General features: G+C 36.4%; 1 protein-coding gene across 1 annotated transcript in view; it reads right to left on the bottom strand.

Moving 5' to 3' along the window:
- Nucleotides 1-1,244: 1,244 nt before the first annotated feature.
- The window catches only part of MCPH1 (microcephalin 1), a 116,886-nt gene continuing 96,841 nt past the window's right edge, over nucleotides 1,245-21,289 (bottom strand). The window contains exons 13-14 of the mRNA XM_088530623.1: nucleotides 1,882-2,119; nucleotides 1,245-1,320 (exon numbers count right to left, since the gene is read on the bottom strand). Of these exons, the coding sequence (XP_088386749.1) occupies nucleotides 1,265-1,320; nucleotides 1,882-2,119 (294 nt within the window). The 3' untranslated portion in view covers nucleotides 1,245-1,264. The remainder of the gene's footprint in view (nucleotides 1,321-1,881; nucleotides 2,120-21,289) is intronic.

Raw genomic sequence — 21,289 nt, 5'->3', positions numbered from 1 at the left:
CCATTAAAAGGTGGATTTTACGTTTTTCATGGAAACTATAAGAATGCAATTTGTGCCTGAAACAGCCTACTGCTTAGATACTGCTGATTTTTTTTTTCAGAGGAAAAACAGCTATATAATCCTCAAGTTTAAACAAATTGTGCATCCAAAAGTCTGTGTCCTTAAAAAACCCAAGACATTAAAATGAGGCAATAAGATGGTGACATTTATAAATCACTGCACCTTGACTGTTCTACTGCATTCACTTGAGATCATTATTTTTAGTCTAGGGTTTCCACTGCCTTATGCTGACAATTAGGAGCTGCCATTAACTTACTTCATTGTACATTATTGTCAATGGTGCTGATAGATCATTTTGAAGGATCTTGCAAATCTTTAAGGGAGGTTGTGTATTTATAGATTAATATGCAGTGCATAATACACTTTACAAATATACAAACCCAATAAAATCAAAACCTCATATTGAACAGGATTTTAACACTTAAGATATTTACAGCAGCATCAAATTTTTAAATATACCTAAAGAATTGAATTACAAATTCTATTTTCAACAGATTTAAGCATGTGAATGATTTTCTGCCTTAATTCATTTGACTCAGTATCAGTACTTGGTTATAGTTTTAATTTATATGTGAGGCAAACACAGCTTGAAACTCACTTAAATAAAGCAATACTGTAATGATGCACCTGAGCATAATTACTTTCAGCTACTTTTGAAAACTGGATTTACAAGTGCAAGTACACTAGGAGTGTGAGCGTAAGGGACAACCTTGTTCTTTTACCCGAGAAACCTTAGTTAGATCCATGGAGATCTGGCACGGTGGGCCTCCAGCCGTGCACGGAGGCACTCGGAGCAGAGGAGGTCCATGGCATCCATGGATCTTCACTGGAGGACAAACGCTGCTCCCTAGAGAAACATCCACATCTTGCAGCTGCCCTACAAAATGATCATGTTCATTCAGGCACTGGCAAAGATCTTCCCACTTCCTCTCAGTGAGTAACGATTCACCAAACTTTTAGGCCAAAAGGTCTCTGACAGATAAATAAAACCATGACGACTTTTATTAGGGAACTACTTTATTATAAAAAGCTAAAGATTTCATAAGACGGTCATTTGCAAAAGCAATAAAAATGTAGAAAACTTTTGACTGTATTTATAAATATGTTACTTGCTCTTTTTCTTAGCAAATTTATTCACAGCTTAGTTTCTGGTATCCAAACTAGGCTTGTTTTCTTGCAGCCATATGGAAGCTCTTGACTTAGGTCACAGCTGAAAAATGTAGTTTTCCATCGGACATATTGTATGGTGTGTGATTGAATCTAAAGAAATAAAAACAAAGAAGTATTTAGGATAAAATGCACAAAAAGCTGATCATGAAGTGCAGTGTACTTTACAGCAACTTTTGATTCAAAACAGCAATGGAGCTGAGAACAGAGAGGAGGACCCTGTAAATAAATGCAAACAAATGATAGTGCAGCAAACACACTTTAGTCTAAAAATGGTGCTGAATTAACAATATATTTTAATAGTTTTTTCAAATTTTACTTATATTTTGATTCAATTATGCCAAGGGGTTTTCCCATAACTTAGTTTGTTCAGCTGTACATGAAATCTAAGTGGAATGATCATACTAAAGATAAATTCAAAACACTTTGGATGAAATTCTTCCTGATAAAATTACAATGGTAAGAACGAAGGTCAGCAAAAAAGTGATCATAGTTTTAACAGAAAGTCCTTACCATAGGGACAATCCTCCTAAAAATGGAACAACTGTCTATTCCATTCTCTTCTTTCTATAGTCTCAATTTAGTAATGTTTATAGCTAACTTTTGAATATATATTCTGTAATGTTTTATATAGATTGAAATTTAGGCTCTTACCTAATATCCATTTTTCTGATATGTGTTTTATTTCCTGGTACTTCTTTCCTGGGTATTCTCCTATGCAGATTGTTGCCTGTCGTAAGGCTTTGCATGTTCTTCCTCCTGACAGCTGTATAAGTTCACTCAGCTTTTGGCAGGGAGGCTGACTGGTAGGTGATACAAACATCACAGGCTGACTTGCAAAGAGATTCTGCTGATATTTTCCTGTTGAGAGATGACGTTGAAGCCTGCAGATCTGTATTTGAGGAAATAAGGGAATTAATAGCCAATATGTTTTAACTCCACCCAAAGTAAAACTAATTATTTTCTTCATGAATTCGGAAGTTGTCATTTTTTATACAGATGATCACAAAGAAACATAGGAGCAAGTCGCATAGCAGAAAAAAAGGCTACTCTGCATATTTTCTATTTACATTGCACAGATGAATAAGAAACTGTAGACAGTGAAGAGCTGCAACTGGAACAGTGGAGGAAATCATTTGTTGAGTATATGTGAGCTCTTCCTCAGTTCTGGCACAAACTTGCTGTAAGACCACAGGCAGTTAAGATAATATATTGAACTTAGCAGGAGATGTGCAGCCAGAGAAAGGGTCTTCACCCAGTTTACATAAGTTTATGAAGCAAAGCAGTTCTGTAGCATTTTCACATGTCCTTACAAAAAAGTGAAAGGGAATTGCTTGAGCACTCCTAAAAACAGCTAGCTGAAGAACCAGGGAAGTGTGAAGCTTGGGCCAATGTGAGCTATAGCTCAGGGGTCTTTGTGCCATTGTCCCCTGTGTGGGAAACAAGCCAATCCTAGTCTGAATTCTGGCATCTTCCTCAATCAGCAGAGAATTCAACTCCTTAATTCCGCAACTACTCTCTAAATCAAAGCTGATTCTTTGCCTGTTGAATGCAGCTGGTTACGGAGACTGCTCCAGCTGAGGTATGCCAAAAGCACTCGAGTAGAACCAGACATCCTCTATTCTTGTGTGAATTTATGTTTATGAAAGACACCTAATCCTGCCTCACTGCAGCCAAAGAGCTTCCAGATAATTCGGTTGAGCAACAAAGCAGAGCCATATTGCAGACTTCAGAAGACCAAGGCTCGCTCACTTCTGATAAAAGAGTCCTCAGATTTTGGACCAGGTATGTACCCTTTACCTCCACCTGAGTTGCAGGTGGAGGTACACAGAACGTTCTTCTATAAATACCCAGCTGCTGGACAGGGAATACTTGATGATCGATGTCATGGAAGTACTGTACAGACTTCATATGTGGCATCAGATTCAGAATCTGTAAATGTACCACTTGCTGATGGGAGCTTTAGGCTTTGAGGCCATGGTCAGTGTCTTAAAATGGGTCTAGATCAAAAATTTGCAATCTCAGCTTGCAATCTCTGATGTAGAAAGACAGTGTCATGATTTTGGTATTGCTGGGATTGTGATCATTCGTTTTCATATATTGCAATCATGAGGCAACTACAAAAGTGCTGTGTAAGCTAGGTCAACACAGGAAAGAATGCAGTACACAGAAATAGCTCAAAACAGCCTCATGAGAGATACAGTTCCATCTTAGTTGGTCTGACACAGAGGGCATCTCTGCAGTTGTCTACTTGCATAAACCAGTTGCAACTGAAAGAAGCAAAACAATTACCAACAGACTTTAGTGTTACTCTATCTAAAATAAATCAGCTTTAATTCAAAGACTCAACACTTTTTATCAGCCTGTAACACAAAGATTTCAAAATTAAAATGATTAGGATTGAGAAATTGTTATTTTAAAAAATCAGCACTTGTGTTAGAGAGAAGATGCAAAGTATAACTTGTTGCAATCCTGCTATTTCACACATTTGGCGGAATATGACTTAAAAGGACTAGTTGTATTCCCACTTCTTCATACATTTTCCCTGAAAGCCTTTACTTATATGTATGTATGTATGTATGTATGTAAAGAAAGCTCTTGCGTACAGTCTGTCCTTCTACAGGAAGAACATTTGGATTAAATTAATTTTAAAGGCAAAAACACACATAGCTAACCACCAAATCAGGATATGCAAAGTTTCAGCAGAAAAGAACACTTGCCTCAGGTGATGTACACAAATAGCATCTTTTATGCTATATTTGATTTCGATTAAGAGCCCAAGAAAGTGAAATGCTCATATTATACTCAGATGGTCCTTGATTTCTTAAATTTCCTTTAAAATTCCTATCTGTGGGCATTATTAGTGCATAAGACAAAGTATACAGTCCATCTGTGCGATGTCACCGCAAGAAGTTTCAGCTTGCAACTTCATATTTATTTTTCCTGCACCTGAGACACCTCCAGAGCTTTCCAGGCAAGCTGTGCTTGGATTTGCTCGAGCACAGAAGGGCCACCCATTTCTCAGGGCTGGAAACATGGATAGCGTTGAAGTCCATGCGACTCATGGGGTACACTGACAAGTTAACTTTGCCTCCTGGCTCATTAATCGGAGAGAAATCCTTGCCCAGGTGCTGAAGAGACCCCCCTCAGCTGCCTGTGCAGAGTTTGGTTTGGGAATTAAGCAGCCTAATCTGGCTCTTACCATCGAATTGACTCAGCTGCCTCTGCAACATCAAAGAGCTCGCGGCACTCCAGGAGCGCTTCGAGCCCTTTGAAACCACACGGATTTTGTGTAAGCTTTTAAAAATAAATAAATAATTCCTCAGCAGAGCCCAAGCCTGGGAAAATTTCAGACCCCAAAAGCAATTATTTCCACAAATTGTATCAACTGGTAGTTATAACTACAATAGTGTCAGTCTGTATTTTTACAGATGGCACTGCTGCCTGCTATGGTATGAGGCAGTGATGGCAATTTTCCTTTCTAATTATGCTTTTTAGCAGATGGATAGAAAAAATAAACCTCTTACAAGAGATTTACTCCTCATGGATGGTAGGAAGATGCCTACCAGATGCCTAGATGTGTCTGTCAAAAAATATCATGAATGTAGACATTTCTTTGAGTCTAAGATGGAAAAAAAAACACTCTTGCCAGAATTAAATCTTACAGAGAATTTATGATAAAGAAAAAGAACTTTTTCTCATTACAAAAATAGTACATTTCACCAACTATTCTCCTTTTTGTATTTCAGTAGTAGAAAACGTTAATCTCATATTTCTAACTTTTCCATAATTCAGCTCAGAAATTACAACAGCAGCAGAAACAAAATAGTGTAATTTGTTACCCTACATTGTACATGCATTGAGACTTCGCCATCCACCCATTCAGTTTTGATTCTGGTTCTCACTCTCCCAACCCAAACACCATTTACTAAACAAACTCTACAACTTTGTCTGGAGTGTAATGAAAATGTACACAGATAAAATCCCGGTGGCTGCGCACAGGAACAAGGACAAAAGTTCAGATATGGATGGAGAAGGATGGGACCTTTTAATGAGTCTTAGGAAATAGCATTAAGTTCCCAAAAGATGTAATAATTTGTCAAATCAGGACCAAATTACAGCAGCAAGTGAACAGGATCAGAGATCATCTGTTTTATCAAGACATCAACCACTTCTCCATTCACCTTCTTTTTTAATTCTGCATGAAAAAGTTAGGTTTATGAACAAGAAGGGATGTGTACAAAGTTCGTCATCATTAAGTAAAATAATGTTTTAGCTTAAGATTTTATGGAAATATTATATTGGATGACAGTTAAAATAAACTTGTTTTAAAATGTTAGTTTAGGCTATTTTTAGGCTTTTTTTTATTAAAAAAATCTTACTTTTTGAATTATGTGGCTTCTTCCCTTCGGGTATATATCTGAATATCTATCCATTTTGAATTCATGCAATACATTGTATAAGAAAGCAATTTTTTCAGAATGCACATGGAAATGTTTTCACAAAGAAACTTTGTGTCCTATGAACTGTCTGTGTCCTATGAAGCACACAGTTTCCGGCATACTTCCACAAAGTGGCACATGAAGACATTTCCAGGCTAAAACGCAATTAGAAAAATAATTCCTCATGAGAATTTAATTGAAAATATGATAGTGAATTAGTAAATCTAATAGAAAATGTATTTGTAGTCTATAATTCAAATTGTGAAATATTTGCTTTGAACATATTATATAAAATAAAGCCATCTGTAATATCTATACATGTCTAAAAATTTAAATGGCCATTATGGTAATTAATAATATAGTACCATAAATAATATGTTAATAATATAATAATTATTTTCTATTATTAACTAGAGACAAATAAACCCACAAAAATACACTTCAAAATTTTATTTTATTCTTAGCATTTTGCTGAGTGATTAATATAGATGGCTAATAATATATAATGTTGGAAACCTTACTGATACCTATTTAGGCTATTTTCATATGAAGTATTTGCTGAACATATGGAAAGTTTTAACCAAATCTTAGTTACTGCTTCTCGTAAAAATAATAAATACAGTTTATTAAATACAAACAGCAGGAGATAAATTTTCAGAGATAAGTTAAAAGACATAAGATTGTATATTTTATGGCTTATATCTGAAGACCAAGTGTTATTTCATTTGAAGTTGATGAGAAATTGTCCATTTTTATCAGACAGAAAAAAAAATAAAGTCTATGAGTTAATTCATCACTCTGCAACTATTAAATGTCAAAAAAAAAAGAAATTGATACAACTTAAAAAGTCTTTACGAATTTAACAAGAAAGTTGCACATAAAATAGTACATCCATTTGATGTTGCTGGGTCATGTCGTTGGGGAAATCTTAATGTCTAAGATTTTAATATCTGCATGATTTTATTACAGGTAAATATGTTGTACCAGTAACATGTATGTTTTCAGCTATAAAAAGACCAACATATTCAAGATGAGCTACAACACTGGTACATCTACAAGCTGCCGCACTGGTGGCAAACGCTACTCTTACATCGCCATGTGTATTCCCAGACAGTCCGTCACTTAGTAAAAATTTCAAAGAAAAACACATATGTGGAGCCCTATGTACATTTGAAGATCAAGGGCTCAGAGGCATACACAGAAATGAAGTACGGGGCTGCTTCTGATGAAGGGGAGCACAGCGCAGTGGCCGGACTCCTGCAAGCGCAGGTACCCTGCAGGGAGGAATGTGCAGAACCTGCAGGACCCGACGGGGATCAAGGGGCTTTGAGCCAACAGAGCCGCAGCTCCCCGGCAGCACGAGGGAGAGCAGCGCTCCTCATCTTTCTAAATGTCAGCTTTATTAAAAGAATGGAAGTGGCTAATCAAATAGCAACACTACTTTTTGCAGTAACAATGTATGACATGCATTTTCTACCTAAATTAACAGGTCACCATTTTAGTTTGGTTTCTTTTCCAATTTATTTTAGCACTCTGCTGTTATTTTTTTAACATATTAACAGTTGAAATAATATTCACTAAATTCTTTAATTTCAAATTATACTGAAATGCTGTACTAGATAAATAATCTGGTGCTCCCCAGCATAAAAGAGCCTGTTGAAGGTCAGATACAAGATCATTCAACAAGTTGTTTTACAAAGAAATAGCCTTTGCCTTTGAAGAATCTTGCCTAAATTAATGGGGCATCGCATGGATTCCTCAGTCCGAGCGGTACAAACTATACAAGTAACTAGGTAAGTATATTTATGTGAATAGCAGCAATGTCATTCCCCACCTTGGCATGAAATACATTTATAACTGATAGAGATGGGTTGCATTCTCTGAACATAACTCAACTTGAAACATTAATGAAAATTACTTATATCTACTGAAACCACACTTTTATTAACAGCATTTAGCTAGAATAAGAGCTCCACATCAAATTTGAGAACCATAGGCCCTCCAGTAGACCAAACTGAGAATGCACTTTTTCAATGCTTGATAAAGCTACCTCATCACCTCAGCATGTGCACATAAATGGAGATTATGTACAGGCAAGCGCAGGATATGTTTTAGCAATAAGGGACTTTTGCACTCGTAGGAGGCAGAAGAAAAAAGAGACAGATTTAAAAGATAGAGTGGAGTATTTGGTCCTGAAAAAAGAAGTCCTCCCATTTTGTTCTTAGGAAAAAAAATGTAAAAGAAAGATAAATGACAAACACTAAAGACTGTATTATCTGGAAGTTTCTACAAAACACAGTTTCTTCCCCTCCTCTCCATAGTCCTTCACATGTTTCCTGCCAAGATGAAGAGAAGAAAGCTAAAATGCAGACAATTTAGCTAATATTGCTCCTTTCTACTATATGTTGGCAGACAAGCTTGCTTCTCTCAAATCCCATAGACTGATAAGAAGAGCTAATTTCACCAATTTATTCTCTGAAAGACTAAGTCCCAGCGGGAATACTGTATGAAAATGTTTGGCAAATAAATCTACCGTTTGGCAGATATTCAAAATTATACTGGAAGATGTTTGAACAATTTCTTCTGGCATAGCAAATTTTTGCAGGAAAAATGATAACAAATTCACTTATTTTTACTTTAGTTTACTTGTTCTCTGAAACTCGAACTATTTTTAAATACTATGTAATATCAAAATAATCATCTATAGATTAATAGAAAAAAAACAAAACCTTTTTTGTAAAGTCTTTAAAAGGACCTTTGAAAATGACACATTGAAATCAAGGAGCTATATTTCAGCTCCTACCTATATAATAGGATATATTTTTATATAAATATATTTTATATATATATATATAGTATAATATATATCACTTAAAAACACTCTTAAGGTGTGGTCATTTTATTGTGGCTATTTGTTTCTAAATCCAAAAGTTACTGAATTAAATTTTGTTGCCCTTGGCTTCAATACAAACTAATTCTTTTTGAAATTAAAAAATCATTGCATTATAAACTAGTTAAAGTAGGATTATTCTGGATAAGAAAAAGTTTAAACCTTCCTTCAGAAATACCTCAATAACTTATTCATCTTTGTTTTTGTCTTCTATCAAGAGAATTAAATTCAACTGTCAGGCAGTGACAAAACTGCAAGTTGTGATTGCAAATTGAGCTCTAAATTCTGCAAATAATTACCAACCATAACAAATAGCTCTAAAAGGGATATAGTTGTTCTCTGCCTTATATCACTCTGAAGTGGTACATGAGCGTGCCACATATCACTTTGTGCCGTGTATCATTCTGGTTTACCACTAAAGGTACTACTACAAGTGGCAAGACTCCAAGAAACCTAAAAAGATTCAAAGACAGAAATTCTGAACTCCATATCAATCTGTGCCTTTGCCTGCACACTCTCACAGTTAGAAAGCTTTCCCTAGTATCTAACCTAACATTTTTGAGTCTGTTACTTCTTGTTCTAGTGCCAAGGGATACGGAGAACAATTTATTCTCTTCCTCTTTGTAACAACCTTTTGAATATTTGAAGACTGTTATCATGTCTCCCCTTGGTCTTCCATTCTCTAGACTAAACAAACATAGTTCTTTCAATCCTTGCTTGTGGGTCATGTTTTCTAGACCTCTGATCACTTTGTTATTCTCCCCTGGATTCCCTCCAGTTGATTCACATCTTTCCTGAAGTGTGGTGCCCAAAACTAGACACAATACTCTAGCTGCAGCCCTACCAATGCTCTGTATGCTGGGAACAGTTTAAGTATTTCAGGTATATTTCAACAGAATATGACATAGGTGACATATTCTGTTTTGGATCTTCTAAAATAATTACTTGTTTTTTTGACCAAAATATTGTAAATTGAATTTTTCATTTTTGTGGGCAATTATTTCTCCTTGTTCTGTTCATTTTCTTACTCAATTCCATTGCATTTGTTTCAGATCATTTCTTAAATCTTAGATCATTTCCTTCCACCTTGTCTTTATGCACCTCAACGAGATTGTGTGTGCAGAATTAGCAATCTATGAAAATCTCCACAGAATTAAGTACTTCAATTTGCAAACATAATTTAACATTTTTTTTTCTGAAGTATTTACTTGCTCTTGCAAAGGAAAAGGAAGTTCTTTAAAGAAATCTTTACATGCGAACAGGCAAGGCGACACTATTGGTGAGACTCTCCAGCTAAGTTTTTAAACGGAGAGCTGGGCAGAGAGGAACCTTATGAGGTGCAACAAGGACAAGTGCAGGGTCCTGCACCTGGGGAGGAATAACCCCAGGCACCAGGACAGATTAGGGGTTGACCTGCTGGGAGGCAGCTCCACAGAGAGGCGTTTGGGAGTCCTCGTTGACAACAGGTTAACCATGAGTCAGCAATGTGCCCTTGTGGCCAAGAAGGCAAGAAGGCCAAAGGGATTGTGGCCTGCATCAGGAGGAGCATTGCCAGCAGGTCGAGGGAGGTGATCCTGGCCCTCTATTCACCTCTGGTGCAACTGCAGCTGGAGTACTGTGTGCAGTTCTGGGCTCCCCAGTACAAGAAGGACATTGAACTTCTAGAAAGGGTCCAGCGGAGAGCCACAAAGATGATTAAAGGACTGGAGCATGTATCTTATGAGGAAAGACTAAGCGAGCTGGGCCTGTTTACTCGCAGAAGAGAAGGCTGAGAGCAGATTTGATCAACATGCTCAAGTACCTGAGGGGTGAATGTATGGAAGATAGGGCCAAGCTCTTCTCCATGGTGGCTGGTGACAAGACGAGGGGTAACAGTTGTAAGTTGAAACACAGGAAGTTTAATCTCCATGTGAGGAAGAACTTCTTTATTATGAGGTCATGGAGTCTCCTTCTCTGGAGATCTTCCAAACCGGCCTGGATGCCACCCTGTGCCGCGTGCTTTAGGTGTCCCTGCTGGGGGGTTGGACCTCTAGAGGTGCCTTCCAACCTCAACCATTTTGTGATTCTGTGTGATTCTGTGAAATGTATGCAAGTTCCTTTCCTTTAAAAAAGGATATGAAGTCAGATATTCTTTCCTTCATTCAGACAGCTGGGAATTGAACAAACACAGTTGAACTAACATACAAACGCCAGCCTCCAAATAATTTGCCTTAGAAAACCATTCACAACTTTAAAAGGTACACAGCACACACATGGACATGTTTACAAAGAGCTATTCTTGCAGGTCACAGCCTCATAACCTTCAGCATAAAAGACACTTGCATAGTTCAAGATCGGGAGTGGGACTTTAGAACCAATCTCTTGGCTGCTCCCAACCTTGTTTGGGTTCACACTGTGGTGCAGTCTTCAAGTGCACAGACTGGATTCCTTTCCAAGGAGATTTAAGCAGGAGATCCACTCAGTTCACGGGACCAGCCTCAAACTAGCCCCGAGCACCGAAATGGAGATGTGCAAGGTGGGTTTGCAGCACTAACAGGTTCGCTCTGCCATCCATTCCCATCGCTCTGCATTACTGGCCTATGTTGGTGCAGCCACACGTAAGCAAGGAATCACCTTTGGCAGATGTAATAGGGATATTTAATGAATTAAAGTTGTAAAAGTTAGGTATGCAATGCATTTTTTAATTTGATTTTTTAGCTGCAGAACAATAATTACCTCAACTAAATTAATCTTTTTTTTTATGATAACTGTTGCAATTTACCTTATTGTTCCCTCAAGGTCCATTCCCACATGGCAGCAATGAGGAATATAACATGTTGGCATTTATCCCTCTATGCTGAAACCATTTGCCTATGATTTATGTACAGCATCCTCTAGACTTACTCGACTCTGCCAACCACAAAAAGCTATTTTTTTCTTAAAAACCCTAAATAGCTCACTCATTTCATTGGAGCATCTTAAGAGATGAAGTGTTAATGAGTAAGCAGCAAAGTTTAATTACAGAAGAAACAGAGAGTGTCATGAACATTCCTGCATTTACACAGAAACATAGCACATTCCCAACTAAGTACATTTTATCAGTAAAATACTGTTTTTAAAGAGAAATTCCATCAGCTAACCTTGTGCCACAATTAATCGAAAACAACTTGATACGCTCTATAGTTAAACACTACATACAGTCAAGATACTAGGCATGGAAGTATAAAATACATAGAATACATGGCATAAAATACATAGAAAAGGACAGCCTCATTTTAACCACCTTAGACTTATGAGATACTGGAAAGTCCAGCTTTCTTTTTAATCAACACAGGATATTGTGCAGCAAGCTCCAAGAATGACTTTTGTTTTGGTGGTTTAGGGGCAAGGCAAAATCTTCCACTGGCCTTTTAATGCAAACGATAAATCCCGTGCTGTCAACAGATTTGCTATACCTGGCAAAGTGCAGATGAATAATGCTTCAATAAATAAAAGGGTTTTCTATTCCAGCAATAACAAAACCACGATCTTGTTGAAAGGAAAAGCCTGGCAAATGTGAAGGGTTACACAGATGCTCCCTAAAGGCTCTTTCCCCAAACAATTGTATTAACTCACCATAAAAGTAATCTTAACATTAAAAATAAGGCCATGCTTTATCTTTAAAATATGAATATATAAGTCCTTTTCCTCTGCCTCACTCAGCAAACTACACAGATTTAAGCGAACACAGAGTAGATTCTTCCCTCTACTCTTTTAGTTTATCTGAGTGCCATTGCAACGCCCAGCAGTAACTCAATGTGTGCCAAACATGAATATTTTTAAGCGTCATTTGAGTTTTAAAGGCTGCAGTAAGTGATGGGAACACAATCGTCTTGGGAATCTACAAATAACTTTTAAAAAAGGTCATAAATCTGGCTTTCATGGTTTAGTTTTCAACAGCTTTATGAAGTATGTCAAAGCTTGAACACAGTCGGGTCTTTTTCCATCAAATTTCATAGGATTGACTTTTCTCAATCTTTCTTGATATGCTTCAGTGAGACCAATAAAAAAAGACTTGGCTTTAAAAGAGAGGCATCAGCAAATTACTTTTAAAAAAGTTGCTTTTCTTTCTTTTTTTTTTAAGTTTGAACAGAGCAAAAATGCCTACATCTCAGTAGGGCAGCCTAAAATATTTCCTCATAAAGAGAAAAAGTAAAATACTTCTGTTCAGCACCCAAAGTACAACAGATCACATTATTAAAAAAAAAAAAAAGTGATGAGTAAGTGATTAAAGGCTTTTTGTTATTCTTAAATCATTTATAAAAGATGAGGGTAAAGATTTTATAAAAGATGCAGGGTAAAGCAGAAAACCTGACTATTGCATTAACATGTATATATAACCTTTCCTATTTCCAGTGAAACTCATGCACTACAGGGATAAGTAGCAGGGAATTATTCATTTTTGAAATACAAACTAAGGATCACCTGAAACTGCATTAATGTTCAAGTGACAGAAAAATCTTTAAAATTGCCTGAGAAGAAAATTATTCAGATAGATTGATAACCTGGCATCATCCAAATGAATGCAAGTCTTAATGCCACTAGTTACAAATATATATACATATACATACGTGTATATTTATATGTATGTATATATAAAGCACATAGCAGATTTAATTTACTTCTGAAAACTCCTGACAGAACTACTATTACTTCTGATCAGAGATTTTGCTGATTAGTATTCCTTGGCAATGGTATGTATTTGTGTGCAGTAACATGTCTCCTTGACTTAATCTGTCTCTTAAGTTACAAGAGTCCATAGGAAGTATCAAAAGTCAAGTCATTTAAATCTCCTATGCTAAAGCAACAAGTGGTGCTGCCAGCACACAATATTTTATAGAAAAAGAAAAAGTATTTAAGATGGACAATATTCTACTAGATGGTTTTTAATCAACCATTTTAAATGACATTTATTCAGGAAAAACAGTTCTTTGAGAGCATCTCTTCCTAAGCACTAAACAAAGCACATGACTAACATTTTCTATTTGAAGATTCTTTTCATGAACTTTTGTAACTTCTAGCATGACTATAAATCAAAGATTGCAAAAGAACAAACTTTGACTATATGTTTGACAGAAATCTGTGATGGTCTTTTGTATAGCTGAATTAAAAAGATTTATGCTGTAAATATAGTGTACTTCAATGACATAAAAGTTGGTGGGAAAAAGGCAGAGTACCTGACACTACATTTATTCTCTCCTCTCTTGTTTTTCTCCGTTTAAACCAGAGGATTTTTCAAGTTGAATTTAACAAATTGAAAAATATTTCACAAACCATAATGATCACTTGTGAGTGGTGCCAAATGTTTCCCTTCTACAAATAACTGACTTCAGCTCCTATTTTGGGGAGTTGCCACTTGTGAGCTGATACACCAAACAGAAGGTGCAACACGTTAACTCACCCTTCTCTGCTCTCTTCTGCATCTCAGCTGCCCTTGCCAAAAAGAAGGGAAAGCCATTTTAGTATGTGACTTGTTCAGAATATAATCTTACTGAGGTTTAGGATTTCAAATGCATTTGGTATTTTAAAATGTATTAACCTTTCTCTGTAAAGGTTAGCAGTGTTTCGTTCTTTGCTTCCTTTCTATTGCTCATTTCTAGGCTAAACAGATCTTGCAATTTTTTTAAATACAAATATAATGCAGCAATATTAATTTGAATGACCTTATATCTGTATTAATTGCAGAACCTTATCTTACTGAAGATAAAATTAAAAAGTGACTTTATAGGTGAGGCTATCAGCGTAGATCTACAACGGCATGAAGATGGTCCTTCTAACTGCTATTCAACAGTGGGTTTCTTACTTTTTTTAAGTAATATTTTTATAAAATACACACAAAACATGTTCCTGCTGTTTATTTTGAGAAAATCAAGTATAATGTGATTAACTCCATAGCGGAGTTTTGGTGACTCCTCATGGCAGCTGGGCAAAGCTGGTAGGTGAAATCACTGACCCTGCCTTCCTCTCTGGGCTCTTTTTTTCCTATATTCCGCTTACTCTTTCAGTCATGTTTTCGTGTTAGGTAGACCAGACGTTTTTCTTCATCTAAGAACTATGCAGGACAGTGAGACTACTACTTTCATGGATTTTATGTGAATTGTGTTAGTAAGAGTAGAAGGCCTTTTCAAGAGGCTGCCAATTGCATAAGGAAACATTTTCAAATTGAAGACCACAGGAAACTCAGCAAGTGTTGTACAAAAACTATAAACAACTGGGTGTTTGAGTGTAGATGCTCAGTGCTTAATACTCTGAAGCACAGAAACAGACATGGACTTCAAGCAAAACTACTAGTTACTTTTTAGTCAAACCACTGGATAACTTAGATAAAATGTAAATGTTCAATAATGCCCTGTGGGGAAAAAAAATACACCAGTTGTCTAGCACAAGACTTCAAAACAAATATTTACAGTCTATAGCTCCATTGTGATCCAGAATTCCAACTAAAAGGTGGAAAAAGGTGGGCATAACAGAAGCACAATGTTAGTCATAAAACAATATAAACTGCCCTAATGTAAGCACCGTTTATTTGTTTAACATCATAAGAAGACTGCTCTAAATATACTATACTTTCTATGCTAAATATATACAATACTTAGAGGTTTTTTAAAAATAACATTTTTAATCTAGATAGTCCTGTGTATGGTGGTAAAGGTTTAAAAGTATCCTGTGTACTCACTGGATCATGTGTCTATTTTAAATTTAAAGATATTCTAACTTTAAAATTTAGGAGTTGGTATGACAGTTACTCCATTACCCATGGAGTTCTTTCTCAGAAGGACATTACAGATTAAAGCGCTAATGCACTCATCCTTATCCTAGAGTCCAGTCCTGGGAGAGCTGCAAGACATCAGACGGCTCAGACTGCTGTCGGGGAAAGGAAAATTCACCGTGCAACACTGGGGTACTTCTGGGGTTAAACACAGGAACAGCATGGATGGGATTTGGAGGGAATTCAGTAAAATCCTTCTCATTCAGAGAAGGCCTGTGTCGTACAGGCCTCTGAAGGAAGGGGTAAGCGAAGGCTTCTACCCAAACTCCCAAGTGCCTTTTAAAGATCTCACAGCTGAAGAGAACTACACGGTTTTGCCATGCTCTTCTCTGCTGTATAGCAGCCTTATTATTACAAACAAACATGACAATTAAAAAATGAATAAACCCAGAACAAACTTAAATAGCAGTTTTATCAATTATCACCCCATTACAGATAATTACTTTTCCTGCGAGCAGTAAAGCTGAATGAAGTCAGGCATGGCATGACTAGAAGGAGTAAAAATCTGAGTATTCTGATTAGGCAAGCTTTACTTTTTTTTTTTTTTTTTTTAAGGAAACACATGAAGTTTCTTATGCTCATAAAAAACTGAATATTTTCACTCACATTTATTCCAGTAGTGCCAATATGATGTACACACAAATATGCACATCAGGGTGATAACTAAAAAGCAACATAGAGAGCTTTACACATAACCTAAAACTAAATTTGTATGTAATTTCCTTCCTTTTGTTAATTGAAGATTAAAACTAAATCAAGGGGAAGCCTTCCAACAACAGATGACTCAAGAGCACCTGAGAATTTGTTGTACTTGTGTGTACTGGGGTTCTGAACTTCCTGTTTCAATAAAATACAAAACAAGTTGTGTTTCCTTTACAAATAAGCTATTACATCAAGGCCTGTTCCTATAATTTCAATTTTTGTCTGCATTCCAACATTTTCTTTGGCAAACGTAGAAACATTCTAATTAAAGAGAAGAGAAAAACAAGCATCATTCATCATGGTAAGAATGAATGCTCAAGAGAACATCCTTACTGGTTACTTCTTCCATTCAGTTTAATTCGGTTTTTGAAGAGCATTGAGTTGCAGCATGCATTCCTCTGAGACGAAACACAAGCAATAGCTTGACAATAAACTATTAATGAAAACACTATTAAAAGAAGTAATCAACCTCCCTAATAAGTCTGATATCATGTAAACATATTATCTGTGTGAGTTGAGTCAAAAGCACAGAGTGATAGAACACTGTTTTATAGCATTCTAGAATAAATACACTATTCTGTACAGCAAATCTTACTTATTATCATAACTCATGCTAAATCATTTAAAAATATGTTTTAAATTGGAAATGATCCTTTGTTTGCCTCAACATGTTCTACTTGATCAGAGTAATAAGAATCTATTACGATGCCCTCCTTCCTTAATACTCAGTTGTTGCTAATATTTAATTATAGATTATAAATCTCTTTCTATTTGATTGGCAAATACTCTGAGAAAAACAATTTCCAAAGGAAAGGTAACCACAGTCCTGCAAACACATCCTCACGTAACTGTCCGGTTAAGTACAATGCAGTTTATATAATTCAATACAGATGGCTTCTTTCCTGCATTTATCTAATCCCGGAACTGCACATGCTGATTCACCCTGACAAGGGCATTATAACAGATGCTATACAATTAATAAACACATCCCACCAAATAAGTAACTTAAATGTTGCTAAAAGGTGTCCATTTTACATTATCTTTGTGAAGAGCACTACTTTTTGTAATATATAACACAGAATTTGCCACCTAAATGCGTCCTTATCGCCCAGTGACAACCGTGTGCTAGATAAATTTGGATGGCGTTAGAAAGAACATGAACCTGCACTGATACCTTTAGCGCAGCGCTACGCAGCAGCCAAAGGGGGATGATGGTGAGAACTGGTAACACAGCTTGCCCAGACTAAGTCTCCAACACTCTTCTGGGAGAACAGCAAACCAGAAACAGTCTAATTAATCCTGAAAAAAAAATCAACCTCGAGGAAAGGCAGAATAGCTCTATCAGGCTCCCTAGCTGCGTGTCAGACCATCAGCACGTCTCCTTCAGCAGTCCTCTCCGTAAGTGACCAGCAGCTGGCCCAAATCCACACAGCCCAGAACACACTATGAGAGGGCATCACTTCAGGAAGGGACTCATTTTTACATATGTGAAAAATATGAAAATATGTTTTCAGTGCCCTCAACCACACTGAAAACTCAGTGGGCAACAAAAAGCTTTCAGTTCTTCATGATGTTCCAATTTTACAAATTTTCTTCTCAGCCACAATCAACTCAGCTATAAAAGTGCAAGTGCCTGTACTGTCTGCTTGTATCCACTGGCACCTTCTGGTTAAAAAGAAAAAAATGTATAAAAGGAAACCACCACCACCAACAAAAAAACACATTGGTAATTTAAAAGATATAAGCTAGTAGGGTATGGTCCTTTTCACTAGCATTATTTTAACTAGATTTGTTTCAGATAACCAAGCTTTGTACAAAACTCTGCCATTACATTTTTATCAACTTGTACACATTGTTTTACCTCCTTCATGTCAGACTAGAATCTGAACTTATATAATAAAATTTCTGTCAAAAAAATGAATGTTTCAGGCACTTGACATTTACCTGAACTCATGGAGGACATTCAGCAAAACTACTGGAAACCTTCAAAGTTTTAGGACTAGCTTTGCTGTTTCAACATGGTAGCACTGCTGTTAACATTTTTTTTATGTTTATTTCCTGTGATTTTAAGAAATTAACTGTAAACAGAATTTTTGTCCTGGATTCTCCAAAACACACTATTAAAAGATACTAATTAACGGATACTGTTAAAAAGTCAACCAATTCAACCTCATTAAGACTACTCATAAAATTCCCCTTCCTCAGGCAAACATAGTCCAATTAAGCTTCTCCTTCTACAGTAGCCTTAAAAACAGACATCTCCTGCTGCAGAGACAAGAGTCGGCAGAAGGCCGGCAGGCTGGGGCTGCTGGAATCGGATCCGCAGGTGAAAGCCCCTCGTATTGGCTACTGGTAGATTCCTCCTCTTGAAACAAAGAGGCCATAAATAAATTTGGCAAAACAGAATGTGGGAAAAGTGTGTTCTCTTGTGCAGGTAGTCAATAATAATAATAAAAAAGAACGGAGAGGGTCTTCTGCAGATGAAAGGTCCTCGGAGACGACTCTACCTTTTGTTTGGGATTTGTAAAATGCATTAAGTTGCTGAATCCTGTTTTATGTCCAGTGAAAAATAATGAAGAAGCAGTATCTTTACAAAACTAATACACTAACTAGCAAAATGAGGCCCCTTTTTTTGATTGCAGCCTTGGGACCATTCTTAGGCAAATAACACCTTTTTTTTTTTTTAATTATGAGTTTAGATGCTCTATTTAATAGTTCTGATAAATAACTTCAATACACAAGACATAAATCATTGCAGGAAAAACATGACAGCTGAACTTCTTGTCTTTGGAAAAGCCTCCAAGGTCTACAACAGAATCTCATCAACGCATAATAAATCACAATAGAGTAAGAATAAGAACAGAAGTATGTCTCTATGCACACAAAGCACATTAAATCAAAAGCAATGCAAAATAAATCAACTGAAGTTGGAGTTTGGTTCTGCAATTACCTTTTAGGAAATTTAAAGCAGAGCTTTGTTTTGGTTTGGTTTTTTTTTTGTGTGTGGCCAGAGCAAACTTAAAGGAGTTAGGAGCCTTAATTAAAGGAGCCTGTTACAACATTTATACCAGTGAAACCAGAAATGGCAGGACAGAGTTTGGCACAGCTTCTTGTAGCATTTTCTTCATCTTAGTTATGAAATGCTTTAACCCCTATTCCTGTAGGACAGACTGGAGCAGTTAAGACGATACCATCACACATTTAAGAGAGAGTCTGAAAAGAGGAGTTATATCAGCTCAAATGCCCTTACTGATGTCCTCGGGAAATGAAAGGGACTTTCCTGGCCCTGTAACTGAGAATTACATTAAGTATCTATCAGGTCTGTAGGCCATGAGCCCACCCTGTGAAGACTAGGTCACGGTTTACTGTCTTAAGTTCTTGCAAGAACACGCAGTTGCAATATATCTCTTTGCCTATGATTAAATAAGGAAACATATCAAGCAATCTGTTAAAAATATGGGAACTTTAACTCAGCTATTAAGATTCAGGTTTGATGGAAACGTTACATGACATTCTGTTATAAGGAGTCAGATTTATAACTAGTTTTATTGCCTGGATATAGTGTACTACATTTTTGATAAACAAAAGCCAACGAGAGCTTCTCAACAGCTGTCTCCACTAAAACTGTGACTCCAGATAATTTCCTTTCTGGAAGTAAAGATAGCTATAAATATTGCCCCCAGAAGTTCTACTATATTGTGGCTTCTTCAGCTGTTCCATCTAAAACTACTGTTAAATATACATTATTAAAAGAACCAAGAAATGTGTCTCTGTCATAACATAATGATAAGACCACATAATTCACATATTTTTTTTTCTCTTGCATAACAGCACTGCTTGATACACATAAGTGTTCTATGCTTAGAAGTTCTTTACATTTTCACAATTTAAATAAATGGAATATATTTTGGGCTGCCAGTATTTTAACTATGACAGATAAACATTGCATATAAGCCTGATTTACTGTTATGCAATAAAAAAAAAAACATAAACAATTTCTTTCTAAGCAACAAGTGCGGAGGTCAAGTGAGACAAAGCTGGATTTCTAACGCTTTAGCTACCCAGCTCCTGTGGAGCTCCACTGCTTTAACTGTTGCAAAATCATTCATCGGTAGCAGTCAGGAAGTTTTCTAGCACATGCAGTTCTTCTCATGAACAACTTCTTCTTCCACCATGTTCTTTAAGAAACATGGAACGCTAATTCTTCTGTCACTACCATCCAACAGTGCATTACTTCTCTTCATATTAAGCACAGAGAAAGCTTTCTTACTGAACAGAATAAAGAACTGTTGTTGGAACAGAATGGAAACAACCATGATTTTCTAGGCATTAGAATGATTTTTATATTACTATCTGTTTACTCCAGAGGACAAAAAATCGGATAAAAGCTAAAAGCAGATTACTACTTTTCTGAAGCCTTATTGCATGATATACGTGACCATCTGCCAGCAAGCCACAGTCACAGTGTAAGAGCACCATAAGACAGGCCCATAGTCTCAACCAGGCCTTTGCAGCTTTGGAAGGAAAGTCCAAAATAAAGCTTTGATCAATAATACAGATTCCCCCAAAATCTGATTTTCTAGAAGTGCAAGGTTACAGTTCAGACAGGAATGTAGAAGTAGAATGTGTTACTAACTACAGCAAGGCAAAAATCTATGAAAACTATCTCATAAGAACAACACAAACCTCAATTTCTTTGTAGCAATGAATATTGGCTGCAAAGATCACTGGACCCAACTCTGTTCCTTTTAATATGTGCGCATTGATTTCAGCTTCTTTGCTCCAGATTTAGTTTGCTCTTTTGGTGCCTTGTTATCACAGCATTTCTCATAAGAAGTTTATGGAAACACATCCTAGTTTTTCTTTTCATTTAAGGATCATCTCCTTTCAAGAAACTTGGAACAAAACCCCAAAACAAACAAACACGAACTGCAGTTTTGCTTTATGAAATATGTTCTGTGCAAAGAAGATTCTGGGCTGAAATCAGCCATCCTGTCAACACTTGGTTCCTTCCTCTAGCAAAGACTTTAGATTGATTCACTCATTTTTCCTTGCTATGTAGTCCAAATCAATCAAATGCAGTAAACAACAAAACCAAAAAAATGGTGGCATATATTAAAACTACAAACAAATTATCTAATGAAATTTATTTGTGATAAAGAAAGACCCAAAATATAGCAAGACATCAGGATTCTATTAGTGAGATCAACAAGGCCACAGCACCGCAAAGAAGCACCAGAA

This window comes from Tinamus guttatus, unplaced genomic scaffold (assembly GCF_059628265.1).
Source record: "Tinamus guttatus ecotype Peru unplaced genomic scaffold, ASM5962826v1 Tinamus_guttatus_pri_ptg000383l, whole genome shotgun sequence".
In the NCBI taxonomy this organism is placed as follows: Eukaryota; Metazoa; Chordata; class Aves; order Tinamiformes; family Tinamidae; genus Tinamus; species Tinamus guttatus.
The sequence above is the reverse complement of the archived record's forward strand: the minus strand, read 5'-3'. Positions and strand labels throughout refer to the sequence as shown.